This window comes from Elephantulus edwardii, unplaced genomic scaffold (genome assembly GCF_000299155.1).
Source record: "Elephantulus edwardii isolate Elephantulus edwardi_28Jun2011 unplaced genomic scaffold, EleEdw1.0 scaffold00053, whole genome shotgun sequence".
NCBI lineage: Eukaryota > Metazoa > Chordata > Mammalia > Macroscelidea > Macroscelididae > Elephantulus > Elephantulus edwardii.
The window spans coordinates 8,202,032-8,222,861 of NW_006399803.1; the positions used below are offsets into that span (position 1 = coordinate 8,202,032).

General features: G+C 37.1%; 1 protein-coding gene across 2 annotated transcripts in view; it reads left to right on the forward strand.

Moving 5' to 3' along the window:
• The first annotated feature begins 3,612 nt into the window (after window positions 1-3,612).
• Window positions 3,613-20,830, forward strand: part of OTUD4 (OTU domain containing 4) — a 45,487-nt gene continuing 28,269 nt past the window's right edge. For both annotated transcript variants that reach the window (XM_006887007.1, XM_006887008.1), the window contains exons 1-4: window positions 3,613-3,692; window positions 6,847-6,897; window positions 13,815-13,861; window positions 15,335-15,407. In XM_006887007.1, coding sequence (XP_006887069.1) covers window positions 3,645-3,692; window positions 6,847-6,897; window positions 13,815-13,861; window positions 15,335-15,407 — 219 coding nt within the window. In that variant the 5' untranslated portion in view covers window positions 3,613-3,644. The remainder of the gene's footprint in view (window positions 3,693-6,846; window positions 6,898-13,814; window positions 13,862-15,334; window positions 15,408-20,830) is intronic.

The window sequence follows — 20,830 nt, forward strand, 5'->3', positions numbered from 1 at the left end:
AGTAGAAAGGGGCACAAACTATTACTAAGACCTCATTGCTATTATCAGATAACACACTTTTAGTGTATCTTATTTTAATGGGATTTAGTTAAGATGTAAGGAAATGACCTCCAATTATGTTTATTGATTTTTACTATACAGTCCTTGGGGAGCTCAGTACCATGAACTCTGAAGTTCTTCAGTTTTTCAGTAGATGCAGATGAAGAAAGGGAAATAACACCATAACTTCAGCCTTTCCTTTCAAAATGGCACAAAGGATTTATTTTTGTCAATACGTCTATAAAATCAACATAAATATTACTCATGTCCAAGATTGAATCAGTAAATAATCTAAATGATAGTCTTCAGAGACTTGCCTAGTCTTTCCCTCTAGATTCCCTAATTTAGATAGTCCCTTCCCTTTTTACACTTTACTTGGGCAGGCAGGAGGCCTGACCTGAATCAGCACCACAACCATGGAAATAAAAATAGGGCACTCTTAGAGGATCTACTAAAGCACCATGTCTCCACTTTTTTCACTGTTTATTGCTGTACCATGTAGATATGTATTACGTACATTTTTATATTTTTCTGTGATTTTAGTGAAAGCTTACCATTTTTTTTATTCAGTTATTCATACACATTGCATAACACTAATTGCAACACCCACAATGTCTGGTTATATATGTAATTGTTATAAGTATTTAAAAATTCCTTAATTTGCTTTTCGTGTATAGCATGGTTTTGTAGATTATTGGTTTGTAATCTTTGGAAGTTGCTCTGAGTTTTACGTATGAGTAACAAGTTCAGACCCTAGTGTTAACTTTTGGTGAAGAGAAAAAGCAAGAGAGAGGCACCATTGTTTTTGATGGAATACAAACTTTGTATATGTACCACCTGTTGGTGGGTAAAAAGGCTTTAAGTTCTACTTTACTTTGCTAACTACAGGAAACTCCTGTTATATAACAATATTTTACTACAACTAATAATACCTTGATACTTAACAGTGTCTAACATGATTCATAATATGTCTAATGTAGTTTCTGTTAAAAAAGTTGTTTAATGTAGCTCGTTGAGTTGGTAATTGAATTGGTATGGTAGTTATTTTTACATGTGGATAGTCTTTCTAGTGCCAAAAGCTTAGAATGTACAAGGATGCTTTTTAGTAGTGTCCCAAGACAGCAGTGAAGGTACTCTTCAATTAAATTGAAAAGCAGCTAATTTACTGAAAGCATCCATCTTACTTACATCTGCCAGTGCATCTTCAGTATATCTCACTGTATTTGTACTTAGTGACTGTCCAGATAGTTGAGCCTTTCTTTCTGTGAATATAAATAAATAAACCTTGACTGTTACCCTGCAAGAGATGTAAAATGTTCAGCTGGAGGTTTTCTTTTTCCGAGTTCTCTGCTTATTCTGACCATGAGGGAGAATCATTCTTAATGCTACTTTTGATGCAAATTCTCAATAAAGTTTGATAGTAGTTTTAAATATGGCTAAGTTGTGTCAAGTTTTTTATTTTTTTAACCTTGACCCAGTAAGTTGCCAAGAACACCTTCATTTGAGACACCTAGTAATAGAAAAGAATTTTAATCTCTTATTTTAAGCATGGGAAAATACTGGGGACTAGCCAGAGGGTTCCTAAGCATTTAATAACAAATACTACTTCAAATCAAACTTAAGAATTTCAGAAAGAAAAAAAAAGAATTTCAGTAAAAGACAGATTGCCAATAGATTATCTGTTTGTTGAACAGTTGTTTAGCAAAAGAACACAGCAGCTGTAACATGAGAGAATCTGGCTCATACTTTGTGGGGTGACTTCTTTTGCATGATGCTTTAATATTTGAGCATAAAAGGAAATCTCAAGGATCTTTAGATGGCAGTACTCAGATGCCTGTGTGAGGTCTGTTTGCTGCTCCTTGGTTCATTCATAGATTTTTGTAATTTAGTAATTAAGGATTTAAGAATTTGTTTTCTGACCTGATAGACAACAGTTTCTGTATATATGGTCCCTGCAGACCTTTGAAATTAGTTCTACATGCTTACAGCTGTAGAAGATTCATTTTGAAGGTCTCTTTTTAAAAAATTATGTTTATGCTGTCAGTTTGATCCCAGTTCTTATTGACCTTATTTGACAGGGTAGAACTGCTCCCTAGATTTCCTAGGCTATGATATTTATAGAAGGGAGCTCTGGTGGCCTAATGTGAGAAGCTGTACTGCAATCCCAAAGGCACACTGTTTGAATCCACCAGCTTTCCTCTGGAAAAGGGTGGATAATCAATCTCCTCTCATGCAGTTGACTGCCTCTGAAGGAGAGTCAGCTCTGACAGTTCTGACTTGATGGCACTCAACAACAATATTAGAAGGGAGCTCTGGAGGTTTCATTGCTTACTCAGTGTTAGTTTGAGTTTACCAGCTGGTCTGAGGGGGAAAGATGGACATTCTTGTCTCGTGTGATTAATAGCCTCTTAAAATGCATTGGAGGGTCAGCCAGGACTTGGTGTTCTGACTTATGGCACGTATAATAAGAGCCACAATGTTTAATAGAAGCAGGTTGCCATACGTTTCTCCTGTAGGTTTGAACTGCCACCTTTCTTTTAGACTGATGGCTTAACCACTGTGCCACTAGGTCTCCATTGTAACAATCATAACTTCAGATTAAGCTCTGCGTAGCAGAAGTTCTGTTAGCTCTTCATTGTAAAGTGAATTAAGAGTTTTGTCCAGGAGAGGAAGGTGTCTCATGCTTACAAAAATTATTCAAAGGAGCTGTTTTAGTGACCTGAAGGAAAAAATTATAAGATCTTTAAGCCATAACATTTAGTTTAAGAAATGCTTACTAATAATAACTGCTCTCAATTCCAGCTGCTGGTGGTGGTGGTGGTGGTGTTAGGTGATCCTGTTGAACACAGACCTGTATCCTGTGCCTCCTTATCATCTCTGACAACAAACTTGAGTCCATTACTGCAGTCACTGAATCAGTCTACCTAGTTGAGGGTCTTCCTCTCTTTTGTTGACCCTCCATCTTTCCAAGCATGATACCCCTTTCCAAAGAATACTGACTCTTAGCAACATGTCCAAAGTATGAGAAATGAAGGCTCACTATCCTTGCCTTCAAGGAACAGTCTGGTTGCACTTTTTCTATTCATGTTGTATTATTGTTGTATACTATAGAGTCAGAACCGAGCCATAGCTTACTTACCCTCCAGTGAGTTTTCAGAGGCAGTTAATAGTGTGAAAGGAGATTGCCTAGTAACCCCTTAATCAGGTTTCTGAGGCTCTAAGTTTTATCTAGAGGAGACCGCCTGTCTTTCTCCCTTGGAGGTGCTGGTGGTTTCAGATTGCAGGAGACCTGCAAACCGTGGTCAGCAGCACAACGTGCCACCTAATTATACCTTCAGAGCTCTCCGAGAAGTGCTGTTTGGATATGCCATGTAGAGGTGGAAATGAAGTACAAATTATAGAAAAGGTAGGAAACTTAACTCTTTAGGATGTCAGGTTTGAAAGAAAGCAACAGCTATATACCAAATCTACTTCCAAATATGTTTAACTGTAAGCTCTGGTGACGGAGTGGCAAGAAGTGATGCTACTGTCCCAATAATATTTAATTATGTGCTGCTTTTCCTTTTTAGGTTTTGCACTCTCAGTCTCGCCATGTTGAAGTTAGAATGGCCTGCATTCGCTATCTTCGAGAGAACAGAGAGAAATTTGAAGAGGTAATTTGTAATTTTAAACATGCTATGGAAGCCTGACCTGCATTTACAATTTGGCTTTAGAAGTAGCTTAGTGGAAATTTCAAAAGCTCAATCTTAAATACGGGGTTTGAAAATAAGCTTTGTAAGATAGAGATGCTTTATTGAACTTAAAGCTAGTTCTATTTGTGACAATTTTTTGGTTATTTTAAAATACTTAAACATTTAGAAAGCTTCTGTGAAAGATAAAATACTGAGAATTCAAAATGCCTCTGAACTTGACTTTGCTGTGTCTGTGTGGATGGGCAGGAATTTGCAATTTGGGTGTATTAGCCTATCCATAAGGGTTTTGGCTAATCTTACCATTAAATTGAGTGGACCTCGCAGCAGAATAGGACATCTTCCTCACCATCAAAGCAGCAGCAAGAGAATGCAACTTATCCTTCAGGACAAGAGCAACAGCCATTTCATCTGAAGCAGAGGACCAGAGAGCCAGACATGCGATGGAGCTCCTTGGGACTGCTATCCCCCTTTCCCCCGCCCCCAACAGCTCTAGACAGAGCTAAGCTAAGAGCCTTTGCCCAAGTTTGTTGGGCAACTAGGAGGGAGGGTAGGAGGGAGGGTGTGTGTGTGTGTGTGTGTGTGTGTGTGTGTGTAGCCAATATTGGCAGGACTGAGAACTTTATAACGCTGGCCAAGCACATTTTGGAAGCTTTCCTGACTGAATTCTGCGATTAACCTGGATTATAACCTTTTAACTTCCCCAATATAATTCTCTGTGGTCTGAGTTATCACATTGTGGTTTGGACCCAGTAAAGCAGTAAGATGGTGTTGAGATGAGTAGGAAGAGGCATGCGAGCAGGGGAGACTAATCATGGGATTTGGTTGTGTGTTGTTTATACTATTGACAGGATCATTTCACATTTTTAAAGTTGATAGAAGTCATATATGGCTGTTGCCAGGTGACCCTTGCTCTCTTTCACTGTTGTTAAGGATGGAAAGATGACTTGAGCCAGGGTCCTTGACATTAAGAGTGGGTTTTGTCTGATGTGGTCAGGGAATTTGACTTTGTGATCAAGAGATTTTGCAGTTGGTAACCCACATGGTAAGGAGTGTGCTGCCAGCTCACAGATATATTGTTCAACTCTACCACCTGTTCTGTGGGAGAAAGAGGTGCAGTCTCCTGTGCAATTGATTGCCTCTGAAAACCTCCTGGAGGGTCAGCTATGAGTTGTTTCAGACTTGATGGCACCTAACAACAACAATAATGAAAAATGTTCACATTTGGAGTATAATAACTGTTAGGTAATACTGGATTTTCAGTTTGATCTGAAGGAATTTGTTTATAGATTTGTTAGAAAGACTTCACAGTTAATTGTGAAATCATGTATCAGGATGTTATAATTATACACATATTAATTGTTAATAGCATGTTATATAACAAGTATGTAGCAGGCTGTTAAATAAGATCCCATAGTGATCTGTTTTTCGTTTTACTTTGGATATATTCTCTGATTTTCATCTGGTTGGAACCAACTCAAAACTGACCCTTGTGTTTTTGTGTTTCTGAGGCTGTCAATTGCATGGGAGGTGATTGCCCATCTTTATTTTGTGTAACCACTGTGGATTCAAGCCTTGGGGGTGGTGGTCTTTAGATTAGCAGTGCAACTCACTATGGATTAGGCCACGAGAGCTCTTTATAATGTAAATGTGGTGATGGTGTTAGGTGCCTTGGAATCAAGCATGACTCCTGGTGACGCTATGAATAATAGATTTGAATCCTGTCCTGTCTGGGCCACACTCATCATCTCTGACTTACTTGAGCCCATTGCTACAATCACTCTGTCATTCCACCTTGTTAAAGAGGTTGGTCATCTTTTGCAGACCTTCTCCACCTTTCCAGGCATGTTTTCCAGTTACTGGTTTATGACTGTGTATCTGGAATTAAGCCACTTGACAGCTTTTATTGATTAGTTTCCCCTCATTAACTGGTAAAAAACATGGACATTTTGCAGATTATTCAGTTCTAAGACATTATAGACAAGAGTTCTTGATTTCAATAGGTTTTTTTAGGTTGATCATCCTGTCCTTATTTATTTAAGCAAACTAATTACCACTGGTGATGTTTTCTGGGTCCTGAGTCTTTTTTTTGGGGGGGGAGGGAGGGGGAGTCCTGAGTCTTGAACAGTAATATATTCCAGGAAAAGAGAGTTAACTTGATGAAGAGATGTGAAGCTGTCTTTTTCAAAATCGGATAAAGTGAATACTATCCTGTGGAGCAGGAGAGTGGAAGTAAAGTGCTCTTTGAAGAAATTAACATATGAATTAATGATTTTTATTGGTCTTGAGTAAAACTTTTGAGATGTTTTACTCTTTGAGTTGCTTTTTTTATTTATTGCTTTGGAATTGATTCTTTGCTGACATTAGCTTAATGATTTCTGTGTGCCAGTCATTGTTTTCAGTGCTTTACTTTATAGCCTTCTGTATAATCTTAAGAGAGGTTGAAATTTTCAGCAGAGGTAGGCGTTTTAGAACCTTCTGACAGTTTGTGTCACTAGATTTGGGAAGTGCTTATGTGGGAACAGTATGCCTAAGCATTGACAATGTTCAGCCACAGTCTGGAATGACTCTACTTAGAGAAGACATTCTTGGAGTGGCTACAAGAGAATATTAAAACACTTATTAGATAGGTGCTTTGCGTATGGTTTTTTTAAGTCTAAATAATCTTCAAGCACTTCATTAGAGTGATCCTTTACAGTAGATGTGCCCAACTGTATGACGTTTGTTTCCTTCCCTGCTGCCTCAAGAACCTTAGTCTTTTTTTCCCCCTCTGTTTATCACGATACTGTTGATTGGATAGCACTTAACTGCAACAACATGCTCTAATACAGAACAATTCCCTTTGGTTATGAGAATATTTAAAATGTATAGCTACTTTATTTTCATTATCCTCCTAGTTATTTTTTTTTTTAAATTTGATAGTGAAAAAATTAATCATTGACATATCATTAGCATTAATTGGTGCTATCATTCTCTAGTACAGCTATCTAAGAGATAATGACTTCTTATATCTGTTAATAATAGGCTATATAATTACTTAGCATATCTGTCTGCTTTATTACTTTATATATTACCTTAGAGGTTAACTAATATTTTTGGATTTTGGGTTGTTTTGCAGTTTATAGAAGGGTCATTTGAAGAATATTTAAAACGTTTGGAAAATCCACAGGTATGTATTGTTAATCTTCTATTTTTAATGACTTTGAGTACATTCTTTGCCTATATAAAAATAGCTGTTAAGAGTATTACAAAAAGTGTGTGGAGGGATTGTGGTACAATACACCTGGCCTTCCTAAAAACACCTTAAGTATACATTTTATGTGGTCCTTAATTGGATGACTATTAAAGCTGTGTTCTTAGAAATTACCTCATTAAGGATAGTGTCATGCTGTCTTTATCTTTGCCATAATGGCATGTGAATGTCACATAAGAGATTTATATAGTATCAGTGAGGATTTTGAAAATGTTGTGCTTTTGTGTGTAGGGGGTTTGGTAGGAGGGATGGGGTTTAATTGCTTCCTTAGGCAACTTAGTTGATACTCTTTTATGAAAGTTCCATTTCACTTGATTACCTTGAGAGGGGCAAGAGGCTTTTGAGGAAGAAAAGGCCAGCATCTCCCACAAAGTTGCATTGCCGTACTTTCTCAATCGTGTTGAAGTTAAAAGAATTTTTGAGCTTTGTTTTTTCCATGCTTCTAAAATTAATAATTTCATGGTAAATATTCAGATATCATGGAATTGTATATAGAATGTAACTATTTTTTTTTCATTACACCAAAAGTAGTCACTGTTAAATTAAAAATAACATTGGCAAAGGAAGGAGTTAGGTAGAGTGAAGCAGAGTGTAAAGGGACGTCCCAGACAGACAGGATGTTAAAAAAACTCATTGCAGTGAAATTGAAATAAACTGACTCTCCAGTAGGTTTTTAGAGACTATAAATTGAATGGGAGGAGATTGCTCATCTTTATGCTGTGAAACAGGTGGTGGGTTTGAACCATCTGCTTTTGGGTTGGCAGTGGAACTCCTTTCCACCTGGCCACCAGAGTTCCCCAGAGTTATATGCCTTTTATTTGATGGTGACTCATAGTGACCCTAAAAACAGCAGATCTGAATCTATCTGAACTCTACCTGTGCCATCCTCGATATCTCTGACATACTTGAGCTCATTGTTAGTCACCGTGTCAGTTTGTCTTGTGTGTGTTTCTACCTTGTAAGCATGATATTCTTTTCCAAGGACTAACAGAGGTCAGTCACTTCTAACAGCATTCCCAAAGTATATGAGATGGAATTTCACTGTCCTTACCTCTAGGGAGTACCCTGGTTTATTTTCTTCAGGATAGACCTGGCAGTCCATGGAATGTTTAATACTCTTCTCCAACACCACACTCAAAGACAAGTCTTCTGTCGTCCTTAGACATTATCTAACTTTTAGATGGGTAACAAATAATCGAAAAGACCATGGGTTGGATTAGGTATGCCTTGTCTTCAAACTGATGTCTTTGGTCTTTATTACCCTTGAGAGGTCCCTGAAAGCAGATTTTCCCGTGTGGTGCATCTCTTGATTTAATTGCTGGTTCCAAGGATGTTGATTGTGGATCCAGGTAAGGTGAAATTGTTGACAACTTCGGTCTTTTTTCATCTAGTAGGTTGCTGTCTGTTGGTCCATGGGTGAAGATTTTTATTTTCTTGATGTTGAGATACACATATTTAAGGCTGTAGTTCTTGTTCTTCTGCATCATTTTTTTCAAATCTTCCTCACTTGGAGCAAAGTTGTGTCCTCTGCATAATGCAGATTGTGAAGTCTTCCTGTGATCCTGATGCTACATTCTTCTTAATAGAGTTTGCCTTCTTAAATGGCTTGCTTGACATAGAGACTGATTAGATGTGAGGAAAGGACAGAGCCCCCCGTTTTGTTTGTTTTTTTTTTTAATTTTAAACCATGCAGTGTTCCTGTGCTCTGTTCAGACAACTTCATGTTCCAAGTATAGGTTTTGCATGAGCATAATTATGTGTTCTGGGATTCCTGGGTTGTGTTTCTGTGAAGACAAGACTTGATAATGTACTTCTGATCAGATTAAACTGACTGCCAGTGAGTTGATTCTGACTAATGACAACCCTGTGTCAAGTTTCCAAGCATGGGAATGTTAATGGAGGGTACAACTCACCTTTCTCCTGCAGAGTGCTTTTGTTAGTTATGTGGCTAACATGCTATGGACTGTGCTACTAGATCCCTTCTAGAAAGATTTTAGCCTAGAAGAAAACAGCAACATGAGGTTGCTGAAAATTTGAATTCTGTTGTGAGGGCATTTCACAGGGCAGTCTGTCTCACAGAAGTTAAGGAAGTACATGTGTCATAAAAGGTATGCTCGTAGGATGCTATGAACATCCTTTCTGAGGCAATATAGTACTTAAACTTGATGTAATGTGCCTACTTTTTCCTTTACCAGTTAAACAGTATTTTTAAAAATGGTTTTTAAAAGAGGGCATTCTAGGTAGAAAAACTGGTACAAAAAGCATATTGTTGTTTTGGTTAGAGCATATGAAATTAGGAAGTGGTGAGTAATAAGTCTGAGGGCAGGTAATAACTGGGCTGAGTAGTTTGGAGCTTGTGTCAGAAGAGGCTAGAATTTCTCAATGTTTTAATCTTTGGTGTTAGTGGTTGGCATATATATATGAATGATGATCTTCATAGTAGATCTTAGTTCTGTGTATAAGTAGTATCTTATCATGCATGGCATTGTGTTTCAGGATGTTGTTGCTGTTAGGTGCTTCGAGTCAACTATGAGTCATAGGAGCCCTCTGAACAATGCATCTGAATCCTGTCCTATCCTCTCTGCTCCTCACCAGTTCAAGCACGCTTGAGCCCATTGTTAGAATCATTGTGTCAGTCTGTCTCGTTGTGAGGGTCTTCTCTAAACGCTGACCCTCCATCTTTCCAAGCACAATGTCTTTTTCCAAGGACTAGCCTCTCCAAACATCGTAACTAAAGTTACTTGGAATTTTGTCATCCTTGATTCCAAGGAGCAGCACCTGGTTTTCACTTTCTGCAGGAAAGAGTTGTATAATCTTTTTTTTTTTTTTTTAGAGTTGTATATTCTTTTGGAAGTCCATGGAATATTCAGTATTCTTCTCTAGCACCATAACTAAAAGGCATCGATTTCAGGATAGATCTTGAAATGCCCTTTTGTTGAAGAATTTGACACCATTCATTCCTTTTCATTTTTTTATTCTCAGCACAATAGATCATGATTGTCTGATTAAAAAGGGCCAACATAAGTCATCTAACATATTTTGGACTTCTTATGAGGACATCATACTTGTTAAAAGTGGGAAATTAGCAAAAGGGAAAAATTCTTAATAAGATGGACTGATATTTGTTTACAACAGTAGGTTCAAACCCAGACTTGTTCTGAGGAGGGTGCAAGACCAGGCAGTGTTTCTTTTTATTGCATATAGAGTCATTGTATGTAGTATAACTCAATGACATTTGATAGCAACCTACTATTTGAAATGTTGGATTGAAAACATGTGGCTCTGAATCTCACTTTTTCCTTTAAAAACCTTGAATAGCTCTCCAGTGGTAGATTTGCAAGCCTTGGCACTGTCATTTAGATATGAAAGTCCAGAAATCTGCATGTTTCTAAAATGTGATTCTGTTGCCTAACGGTTACTCCTGATCACATTTTTTTTTTTTCCACAAAGCACAAAAACCTGCAGCGCTTCAGCTATGAGTGTGATCTGATTGGGTAGCAATGAGAGAGAGAAAAGTAGCTCTTTTGGCATAGTTTGTAGGGAGTTCTGTTGTTAACTCAGGCTACTTGCTCCATAGAAGGATGAACAGTCTCCTGTGAGATTTACAGTCTTGAAAATCTGATGGAGGTCTGGTTATGAGCCCATTCTGACTCGGTAGTAATGGGTTGCAATTTGATTTGTATAAGTAGTATATTGTTAGATGGTATTCATTTGACTCATGACAACCCTATAAACGACAGATCTGATGAACCTTGCTTCCTCCTGCGCCATTACTACCTCAGCCTTGCTCAGGCACATTGATGCAGTCACTATGTCAGTCCATCTTGTTGAACATGTTCCTTTCCTCTTTTGTGGACCCTTTACCTTTCCAGTGCTGTGTTTTTTACCAAGGACTTGCCCCTCCTGACAGCATGCCCAAAGTATATAAAATGATATTTCACTATCCATATCTCTTAAAGAGCACTCTAGTTGCTCATCACATTTTGCAGTCCATGACGTGTTCAGTATTTGCCAACACCACAATTCAAAGGCATCAATTCTTTGGTCTTCCTTATTTATTTTCCAACTTTCAGATACTTCTTGGCATCTGAACACTCTGGCTTAGATTAGTTACACCTTAGTCTTTAAACTGATAACTTGCTCTTTGCCCCAGTGTATCACATTTTATTTCTTGACAACTACTACCATGAATTTTGATTGTGGACCCAAATAAAATGAAATCCTTGACAACTTTAGTTTTTTCCATCTGTCATGATTTGGCCTGTTGCCCAGTGATACTAGTAGTATAGGAATACATTTTCATGGTAGAAGGGTTAAAATACAGATATATAGACATTAAAATGGGAAAAGCTTTTATTTTCTTTCTTTTGAACTTCCTGTACTTTATTGTCAGTAATTTAATTTAAAATGTGTACTTCTAGACAGACACACACTCTCATGTATACTCTACATATATGTATCTATATATGTCTTGTTCTTATATATACACATACAAATAAACATACTTTTTATTTAACACAATTACATTATCATGACTTAGATTTTTAAGTTAATAATCTTGAGATCTTTCCATGTTTGTTCATATGGATAATACGTCATTGTTTCCAAGGATTGTGTATTTCATAATATAGATCAACTTTAAGTTACTGTTTAATTATGTTGTTGTGTACTGTGAAGTCAGAACTGACTGATAGCTGACTTTACAGCCTGTTTCCAGAAACAATATATTGTGCAGGAGAAGATTACTCATTCTTTTCCCATGTAGCAACTAGTGGATTAGAACCACATGCCTTTTGGTTACTGGTGCAATACCTTACCACTTAGCCATCAGAGCTTGTATTTAATTATAACATACTATGAAAAGGGTAGCATAGTATCAGAACACGTCATCCAGCTTCATAGAAGAGAATCACTGTCAGTTCCCACTTGTGCTGATTCCTGTGAGATTAGAGTCAGATGTATCTCCACCCTTGAACTTTTTTGCCCAGTCTGACACCACCTATTCCTCCTATGGCACACTCTGCATCTCTGTTAGGTTGATAATTTATTGCAGATGGCCAAACTGAATGCATAGTCTGCATTTAAGATTATGAGGTATATTAAGGAAGTACTGGGCTATGGTTCAATATCAGGAACAACTCAGGCTTTAGTTACTCAGTCAGGACAACTTGAAGCCATTCCCACTGGCAGGCTTCTCTCTGATAGTTGACTTTTTTGGCTTGGCCTCTACTCTGCTTAGACTAATGTTACAAAGCCTGTTAGCTCCAAGGTGAGTGCCTGGAAGCACCTCACTCTGCTAGTTAAGCAGTGGCCCAAAGGTCAGCATGCTTGAAGGTACATTCTTCACTTGGTGGCTTGGCATATTGCCTGCCTGTAGCAATCTTGCCATGCTGAACTCTTGGTTCTGGTCTTGACCATTTTCTCTGCAATGTTTGTGGCTACTTAATCTTTTTGTACCTTCTCTGATATTCCAGTTTTCTTAATTTACTATATCTAAGAGGTTTTAGGCTCAGGGACTCAAGATCTAAAGACCTCCCTCCTCCTCTTGGTGTTAATGATGCTCCCTCCATATTTCTGGAATTCAGTTAAAGAGTATATGAACATTTACCTTTTTTAAAAAATTCTTCTTACTAATTTTAATGAAAGTTTACAGAGATTTTGGATTTCCATTTATCCATTGTTTCACTTTTCTCCCTGCCCACTCCTTTCCCCCAGTTCGCTCTTCTCTTTGAAAAGTAAAAGAAAAATTCTTTCATTGTTATACAATCCCTCCCTCGATGTCCATTCCACTATGCAGCTTTCGTTCTGCACTCCTGTCATGACTATAATACCTAATCATGTATCCCTTTTAAACAGTTCTCTCCCTCATCTGTTTAAATGTGTATACATTATTTATCCCATTTTTCTTAATCTTCCCCCAAACCTGATGTCAGTCTCGTTTTACTACAGTGGCATTATACAGTATTTGTCCTTTTGTGACTGACATAGTTCACTCAGCATAATGTCCTCCAGGGTCACCCATTTTGAATAATATTGCATGAGTTCCCTGTTTCTCAATGCAGCATAGTATTCCATTGTGTGAATATACCACAGCTTCTCTGTCTATTCGTTTGTTGATGGGCACTTAGATTGTTTCCGGCTTTTTGCTATTTTGAACAAAGCTGTGATAAATATGGGTGTGCAGTATCTGCTTGGGTAGTGGTTCTGGCCTTTTTGGGGTATATTTCCAATAGTGGAATTGCTGGGTCAAATGGTGTTTCTATTTGCAACTTTTTGAGAAAGTGTCATACTGCCTTCCCTAGTGGGTGTACCATTTTACATTCCCACCAACAGTGAATAAGGGTTCCAGTTTCTCTACAACCACACCAGCATTTGTTGTTTGCTGTTCTGTTAAATTTTGCTATTCTTACTGGAATAAGATGATATCATAGTTGTTTTGATTGAACATTTACCTTTTGAGATATACTTTCCGTTTGTCTTCCAGAAAGGCTCAAGGAAGATAGCATTTCCAGTTTATTTAAGAATTGTTCTTTTTGTACCTTCATTCACTGAAGTAAGAGCATGTGTTAGGCTTTACACCAGATCCCTTTACAATAACTTCTTACTCACAGATGCCACATTAGTGATCTTGACACATTAATGGAAAATAATTATTTAAGCTTTTAATTAAGAATTTTTACATGAACTGTTTGGATTAATTATTATTTGCATGTTTTACCTCAATCTTTGTATAATCTTCCCAATACTAATAGTACTACTGAATTTTTCCAGCAGAGGTATAGTGTAAAAAGTAATGAAACATTTATTTGCGAACTTTTTTTTCTTTAATACAGGAATGGGTTGGACAAGTGGAAATAAGTGCCCTTTCTCTTATGTACAGGTAAAAATTATAATAATAAAAATAAGCAAAAATAAAATCAATATAATGTGTTATCCTAAAAATGTTAAACTGAGCAACACTTTGTCGACATAGTATGTAGCATATTAAGCTGCTAACAAACTGGTAAATCCATTTTATACTTTGGTTGTGATGCATCTTTTTCTGTGTTCCCCCCCCCCCAATTCCATCAGTTACATTTTGACATTTACTGTATATGTGTTGAAGTTTCAGACAAACCAAAAATCCTCAAACTTATTGCCATCAAGTTGGAACTGATACACAGCTGACCCTCTAACAGGTTTTCCGAGGCTGTAAATTGTACAGAGGTGGTTGTATGTTTTCCTTCTAGCCAGTGGTGAATTTGAACTGGAAGAGAGGCCCCACGTTGAGGTTAGCAGCACAGCTCCTTGCCTTCTAGGCAACCAGAACTTACTGTGTCAAAATTTAGATATTTTAATTGAAATATTTTTGGGAGTACAGAAGTGCTAATAGTTTAGGTCATGTAACTTGTTCTACTTTGTAACCTTACAGTAAAATGATTTCTTTTTTCCTCTTGGTCAGTGGTATTGAATGGCCACTAGACAAGAACTAAAACAACATTATTTTTCAGTTTTATTACTTTTTACCAATACATGATCAGAGAAAGATGTTTTCCCCAATATGTGTTTGTCATTTTTACCGTTTTTGTGAAATTTAAGTCTTCGTTTAAGTCTACCAAATTGTCTACCCATTTGTTTATGCCTCTTAGCAACCCTTTGTGTGTGGTATAGAAATATACCTTAGAGGTTAAAAGAACTATTTGGCCTAATCCAACGAGTGTTGCGCTGTTACCAAAAGGCTGTCTGTTGCCATTGGTTTGAATCCACCAGCTGCTTTGAAGGAGAAAGATGGGTAGTCTGCTCTGGTTAAGGTTTACAGCCTCAGAAACTTGGAGTTGAAAGCAACTTGATGACAGCAAGTCTGTGAATTTATAGGACTTTTCAAGGCTGTGAACTTCAAGAATTAGTTTGCATTCTTGTTTAAAGTACTCCTGGAATACACATATTCAAAATAAGTCTTCAGATTACATACAAAAGTTTTGTGTTAAATAAGATTCCTTTATCTTTTTATAATTTATAATTCAATTATTTAATCATTACTTATATATCCCTAATGATGGTGCAGTGGTTGAGCAATTGGCTGCTAATTAGAAATTTGGCAGTTCCAATACCAACTCTCAGTGGAAAATGTGGCACTCTGCTTCCCTAAAGATTTACAGCCTTGGAAACTCTTCTAGAAAGTTGTGCTCTGTCCTACATACAGGGTTACTATGAGTCAGAATTGACTTTTGAGGGCAGTGGGTTTGGTTTGATTTCTATCTCTAGTGCCTACAACTTTACCTGGGACATATTAGGCACTTGATGAGTGAATAAATGGATGATTAAAATATATGTGATGGATTCACAACATATAATTTCTAAATGTTACTTTCAGGAAGGATTTTATAATTTATCGAGAACCAAATGTTTCTCCTTCACAAGTAACTGAAAATAATTTTCCTGAAAAGGTAAGATTTTTCTAAGTTCTTACTCTAAAGAATTTAATAATTAACTTGAATTTAATACTTTTAATTGTATTAATAGTGCAGTTGTTTTAATTTAGTATGTAGTGACTTGAAATATTTCTTAGATGGCTATAATACTGTTTTTAAAGTTCTTTTTGATAATCTTAAGTGAACCTATTTTATATTTTCATTTATCCAACTCACTAAGTTGAACCTTTCATAACATATTAGTGGAAGAAACAGTTATGCTAGACTCACTGCTCTGTGATTAACTGTAGACTGTTTTTTATAAAAATAATTTATGAAAATAGAGTCTGCCTATAGTCATTGGGGGCATGAAGGCATAATATGGTCCACAAAGACAGTGTATTATATGTCCTACTTTGGTAAATAGCTTAAAAGTGATTTTAAGGTATACATATTGATCTGTCCCTTTATGGATCAAAGAAGAATGAGGAAAGTCAAAGGTTATACACAGCCAAAGGAGTAATTAACCACATGGACTTCAGTTTCCACAACATCAACACCAGAAGACCTAGATGATACCACTGCTTACTGGTCTGAAAAGGGATCACAGTTGGAGGTCCCTGATAAGAGTGTGTGGAAAATGTTGAACAGAACTCAAAGGCATTAAAAAAATAAAATGTATAGTTTTGTTAGTAACTTTTAGATACCCTGAGACTATGGCCCATAGTCACCCTTCACGTCTGACTCACCTGTCAGACAAAGGATAGGCCAATTAATATGATTAATAGCACTAGAGAGGAATGTACTACTTGAACAGTCAACCACACAAGATTAAAAGAGCAATATCTGCCCAGGGATGAAACTCAGCAGATACAAATAAATGAATGGAAATAAGGGAACACAGAGCGTGGGAAGAATGTTGTTTTTTTAAGTCCTGGATAGAAAAAGTGTCGATATTTTGCTTTAGGTGGCTATTGGAATCATCATGGAGACCACATTGAAGTGACGTGTATATCACCATCGTGGTTAGGAAGGAATATTGAGTGCCTTGCTACTAAGAAATTTTGAAATTAAAAAAAGCCCCTACTCTGGAATTGGCCATTAGAAAAGAATGTCCAATAGAAAGTTTGGATTGTAACATGAAACTATTACACGTTTTCCTTGATTAAATAATTAACATTAGAAATTCTGTAAACTGTTTAAAAAATTGGTTAATTCTGCTTCTTGAATGTCACTATTATTATAGCTTGTTGAAGTCATAGTTTCATAAATTGTGTCTACCCTTTTTTGTGATCCTATAGACATTTTTTTTTAAAGTTTTAATATTTGGTGGAAAAATGCACACAATATATCATCCCTATTCAACAGTTTCTGCACATACAGTTCTGAGATTGGTTGCATTATTTGTTTTGTCAACATTCTTAATTCTGTCTACGCAAATAATCTTACCCTACTAATTTAGACTCTGTTGTTTTATTTAATAAAGATAATTCTTGAAAAGAGCACAGTGCTCATGTACACATCTTTTAATAGTTAAACCGTACTGTCTGTTTTAAATAAGACTTTAGAGGATAGTTTTGGTTCAGAGTTTAAAGCTTAGAACAGAAGATTTCAGGAGTTCTTCCAGTCTTGATGGGTCTAGTAAGTCTGGATTCCTTAGGAACTTAAAATTCTGTTAACACATTTTACTCAATTTTAATTAAGGCCAATCTTCTGAATCCTTGATCTGTACAGTCAGTAATGGTTGTTGAGTACTCTTCATTTCTGATCTCATAGTGGTAGAAGCAGTTCTGCAGTCTCATTCCTTCTTCAGTTCCTGGGCTACGGGTTCGGGTGACTAGAAACCAGTTAAAGCTTCTTAGAAACCTTTAAAATCCCAGGCAGTATTCAGTGGCTTAGGAAGAACAGAAACTAAATATTAAGCCAGTTGAATTGTCCCATAAAACCTTATGTCACTTTCTGCTTACCTTAAACAAAAACCACTCCACAGATTGATTGTATTCTTTCATAGTAACTACTAATAGCTGTTGTTTATTATATACCTATTCTTAGTGATTTTATGTATATGAAACCATATATTTATCTTTTCGTGATCAATTTTCTTTTTCTCATTTTATGTACCTCCATATTTTATTTATCCAGTTTCATCTCTTGATGGGCACTTTTTGCTATTGTGAATAGTGCTACAGTGAACCTAGTTAGGTACATAACTATGTAAAAAGAGCAAGGGCCATGTTGGGATGGCTATATCTGACCTTTACCAACTTCATGTAGGGCCTGTTCTTGCCCACAGCATAAATAACAAAACCAGTTCCCAACAGGTCAGACATATCACTTTCATTCAACATCAGACTTTCTGCTTTACTATTTCCAAAATCCGATGGGATAGCTCACAGACCACACAGAATCATACAGGGAAAATAAAAACATAATCTGATTAGTAACAGAATATAATTAAAACAGCTCCCAAAATGTCCACACAGGCACCTCAGCCTCGATCCTTGTAGCTTTTGGCTACTGTTGCAAGTTCTTGGTCCTGCCAGTATTGGCCTCCCTACTCTCCTCCAAGGTTCATCTTATGTAAGGTCTCCAATTTGACCATTTGTGTTCCTGCTGTAGGTATAGAAAGAAGGGCATCTTGCATTCTCTTGCTTCTTGTTCAGTGGCACCAGAAGATCTGTCTGTCTCCTGCTAGCTTGCTCAATAATCTTGTAGATTGTTGAGACTAGCCAGTCTACTTGCAGAATGTTGGATAGCCAATCCCCTTGTCGATAGATTAATATGCCCTATTTACATATTTTTGCCCATCTACAAAGCATAGTTAAATAATGGCTAGGAAAAGTCACTGAAAGATAAACTCCACACTGGGTCACTGTTATATGATCCAAAGGTTCCTCCTATGCTCTAGGTGTAGGAGCATATAGTTAGTTGCATAATAGTCCTGTTAATGGGTCTTTCTAGTATGCACATGGAGATTATCTTATCATTCACAGCATTTTTATTTTAGGATAGAACTTGAAATTGACTTTTTGACTACTAATGCAACACCATTCTTCCTGTTTTTCATTTCCTGCATAGTTTACTATATGATTATCTGATTCAGAGTAGCCGTAGCTGATCCATTGCATCTCACTAATGCCTAATATGTTTATATTCATGTGTTATATTTCTTTTTTAACAATTAACAATTTTTCAATATTTAAGCTACGTACATTCCATTTACCAGTTGTTGATGTTTGTTACTGATTTTCTTCATGTCAACTGACTTCCAATCTGGGCTCTACAACTACATTACTATAACTATCCTCTTTGTTTAGTTTTCAAAAGTTTTTATTTAGGAAGTAGATGGCCTGTTCTGCCTCCTAGCCTATCTTAATCAGGGAGCTCCACCAAAACCTGTTTATGAGGGGAAACCCTTTTGAAATTTGACACACCAGTGGTAAAGATGTCACTGTAACACTTGACAGACAAGTGACCACTTAGAACAAGGTTCTCTCCAAACAGTACCAGGCTTTAGGGCCTCAGGTCTCAGGGCCCAGCCAACTTTTAAATACAAAGTCCTGCCCACTAGGTTCTGTTGGCCTACCCAAGAAGCTTCCCACCCAAGCTGATTGTAAACACATCAGTTTCAGTTAATCAGCTTACACTTGATGGCTAACACAATTAGATTAGAAAGAATTTACCCCAAACAATTTACCCCAATGTGCCCAGTTTACCACCCCATCCCCCTTTCAAATAAATCACAAACACCTACCAGGATCCAATTGGCCAAGCTAAAGACTAACTTTTAAATACAAAGTCCCACACCAGATCCTGTTTTCCTAAGCAAGGTATGTTTCAATATCAAGAAAACAAAGATTCTCACCATTGAACCACTAGGCAGTGTTTTAATGGATGGAGAGGGGACTGAAACGGTCAACAACTTTATCTTGCTTGGATCCACAATTAACACCTTCGGTACAAGCAGTCAGAAAATGAGACACATTGCACTGGGAAAATTTACAGTTAGGGACCTTTACACATTATTGAGGAGTAGTGATGTGAGTTTGAGGACGAAGGTGTATCTGATTTAGGCCATAGTCTTTCCGATTACTAGCGATACATCTGAGATCTGGACAGTGAATAAGGATGTCAGAAAAAGAATTGATGCCTTTGAGCTCTGTGGTGTTGGAGAACCTCTGGACATTTCATGTACGGCCAAGAGAATGAACAGATCTTGGGTAGGGCAGTTGGAGTGCTCTTTGGAGGCAAGAATGATGACGCCTCACATACTTTGGACATGTTAGTAGGGACATGATGTTGGGAAGGGTAGAGGGTCAGTGAAGGAATGGAAGACCCTCAACCAGGTGGATTCACCTGGTGACTGCTGCAGTGGGCTCTTGTGTGTCAGGTAATGTGAGGAGGGTGCAGGACAGAACAGTGTTCAGATCTTTTGTTATTAGGGTTGATGTGAGTCGTGCTCGACTTGATGGCACCTAACAACAGCAGGTTACTGTACACGGGATTGCTGGATCATGTGGGAGTTCTGTTTTTAGTTGTGTGTTTTTCTTTAAATATTTTATTAATGATTTTTTATTTTTATACTAGTTTATTTACAAAATTCAAATACATTATTTTAGAGAACACATTTTTCCAATTTCCCTCACCTCCTCACCCATCAAATTGTACAACTCCATTAGTTTCCCCTCCCCTGTCACATCCTCATCCCTCTGCTTCCAACTCCTTGCCCCACTCCCTCGATCCTTCCACACATTCTACAGTAATGGTTTTATACACTATTTGCCCTTGTGGGACTGAGTTAATTCACTCAGCATAATGCTCTCGAGTCCCTCCCAAGTTAGGTAGTAATTTACAAAATCATTGCTCCTGTGTGCTGCGTAGTATTCTATTGTGTGAATGTACCATAATTCCTCAATCCATTGTTTTATGATTAGACATCTGGGCTTTTTCCATGTTCTTGCGACGGTGAATAATGCTGCTAGGAGTTGGTGGGATTGTAAAATGGTATAACCATTCTGGATGGCACTTTGGCCCTTCCTCAAAAATCTGAACATAGGTATTCCATATGACCCAGCTATTTCACTACTTGGAATATACCCTGAGAAAAAGAGAACCGAGGCCCAAACGGAGACTTGTACTCCAGTGTTTTTAGGTTTTGAGGAATTGCTATATTATTTTCCATACTGATTGTATACATTTTCATCTAGGTAAAAGGGTACGGATCTCTTTAAATCGTCATTTGTTATTTTCTGGGTGTGTTTTTTTTTTTTATTACCATTCTAGGAAGAGTTAAGTGGTGTTTAAATATGTTTTTTTTTTTTTTTTATTTGCATCATTAATGACAATCGGCATCTCTGCATGAGTTTGTTGGCTGTTTGGGGAAGTGTCTTCATGTTTTGCCCTTTTTGGATTGAATTCTTTTTCTTTTAGTTAAGTTATAGATGTTTTATATATCTTTT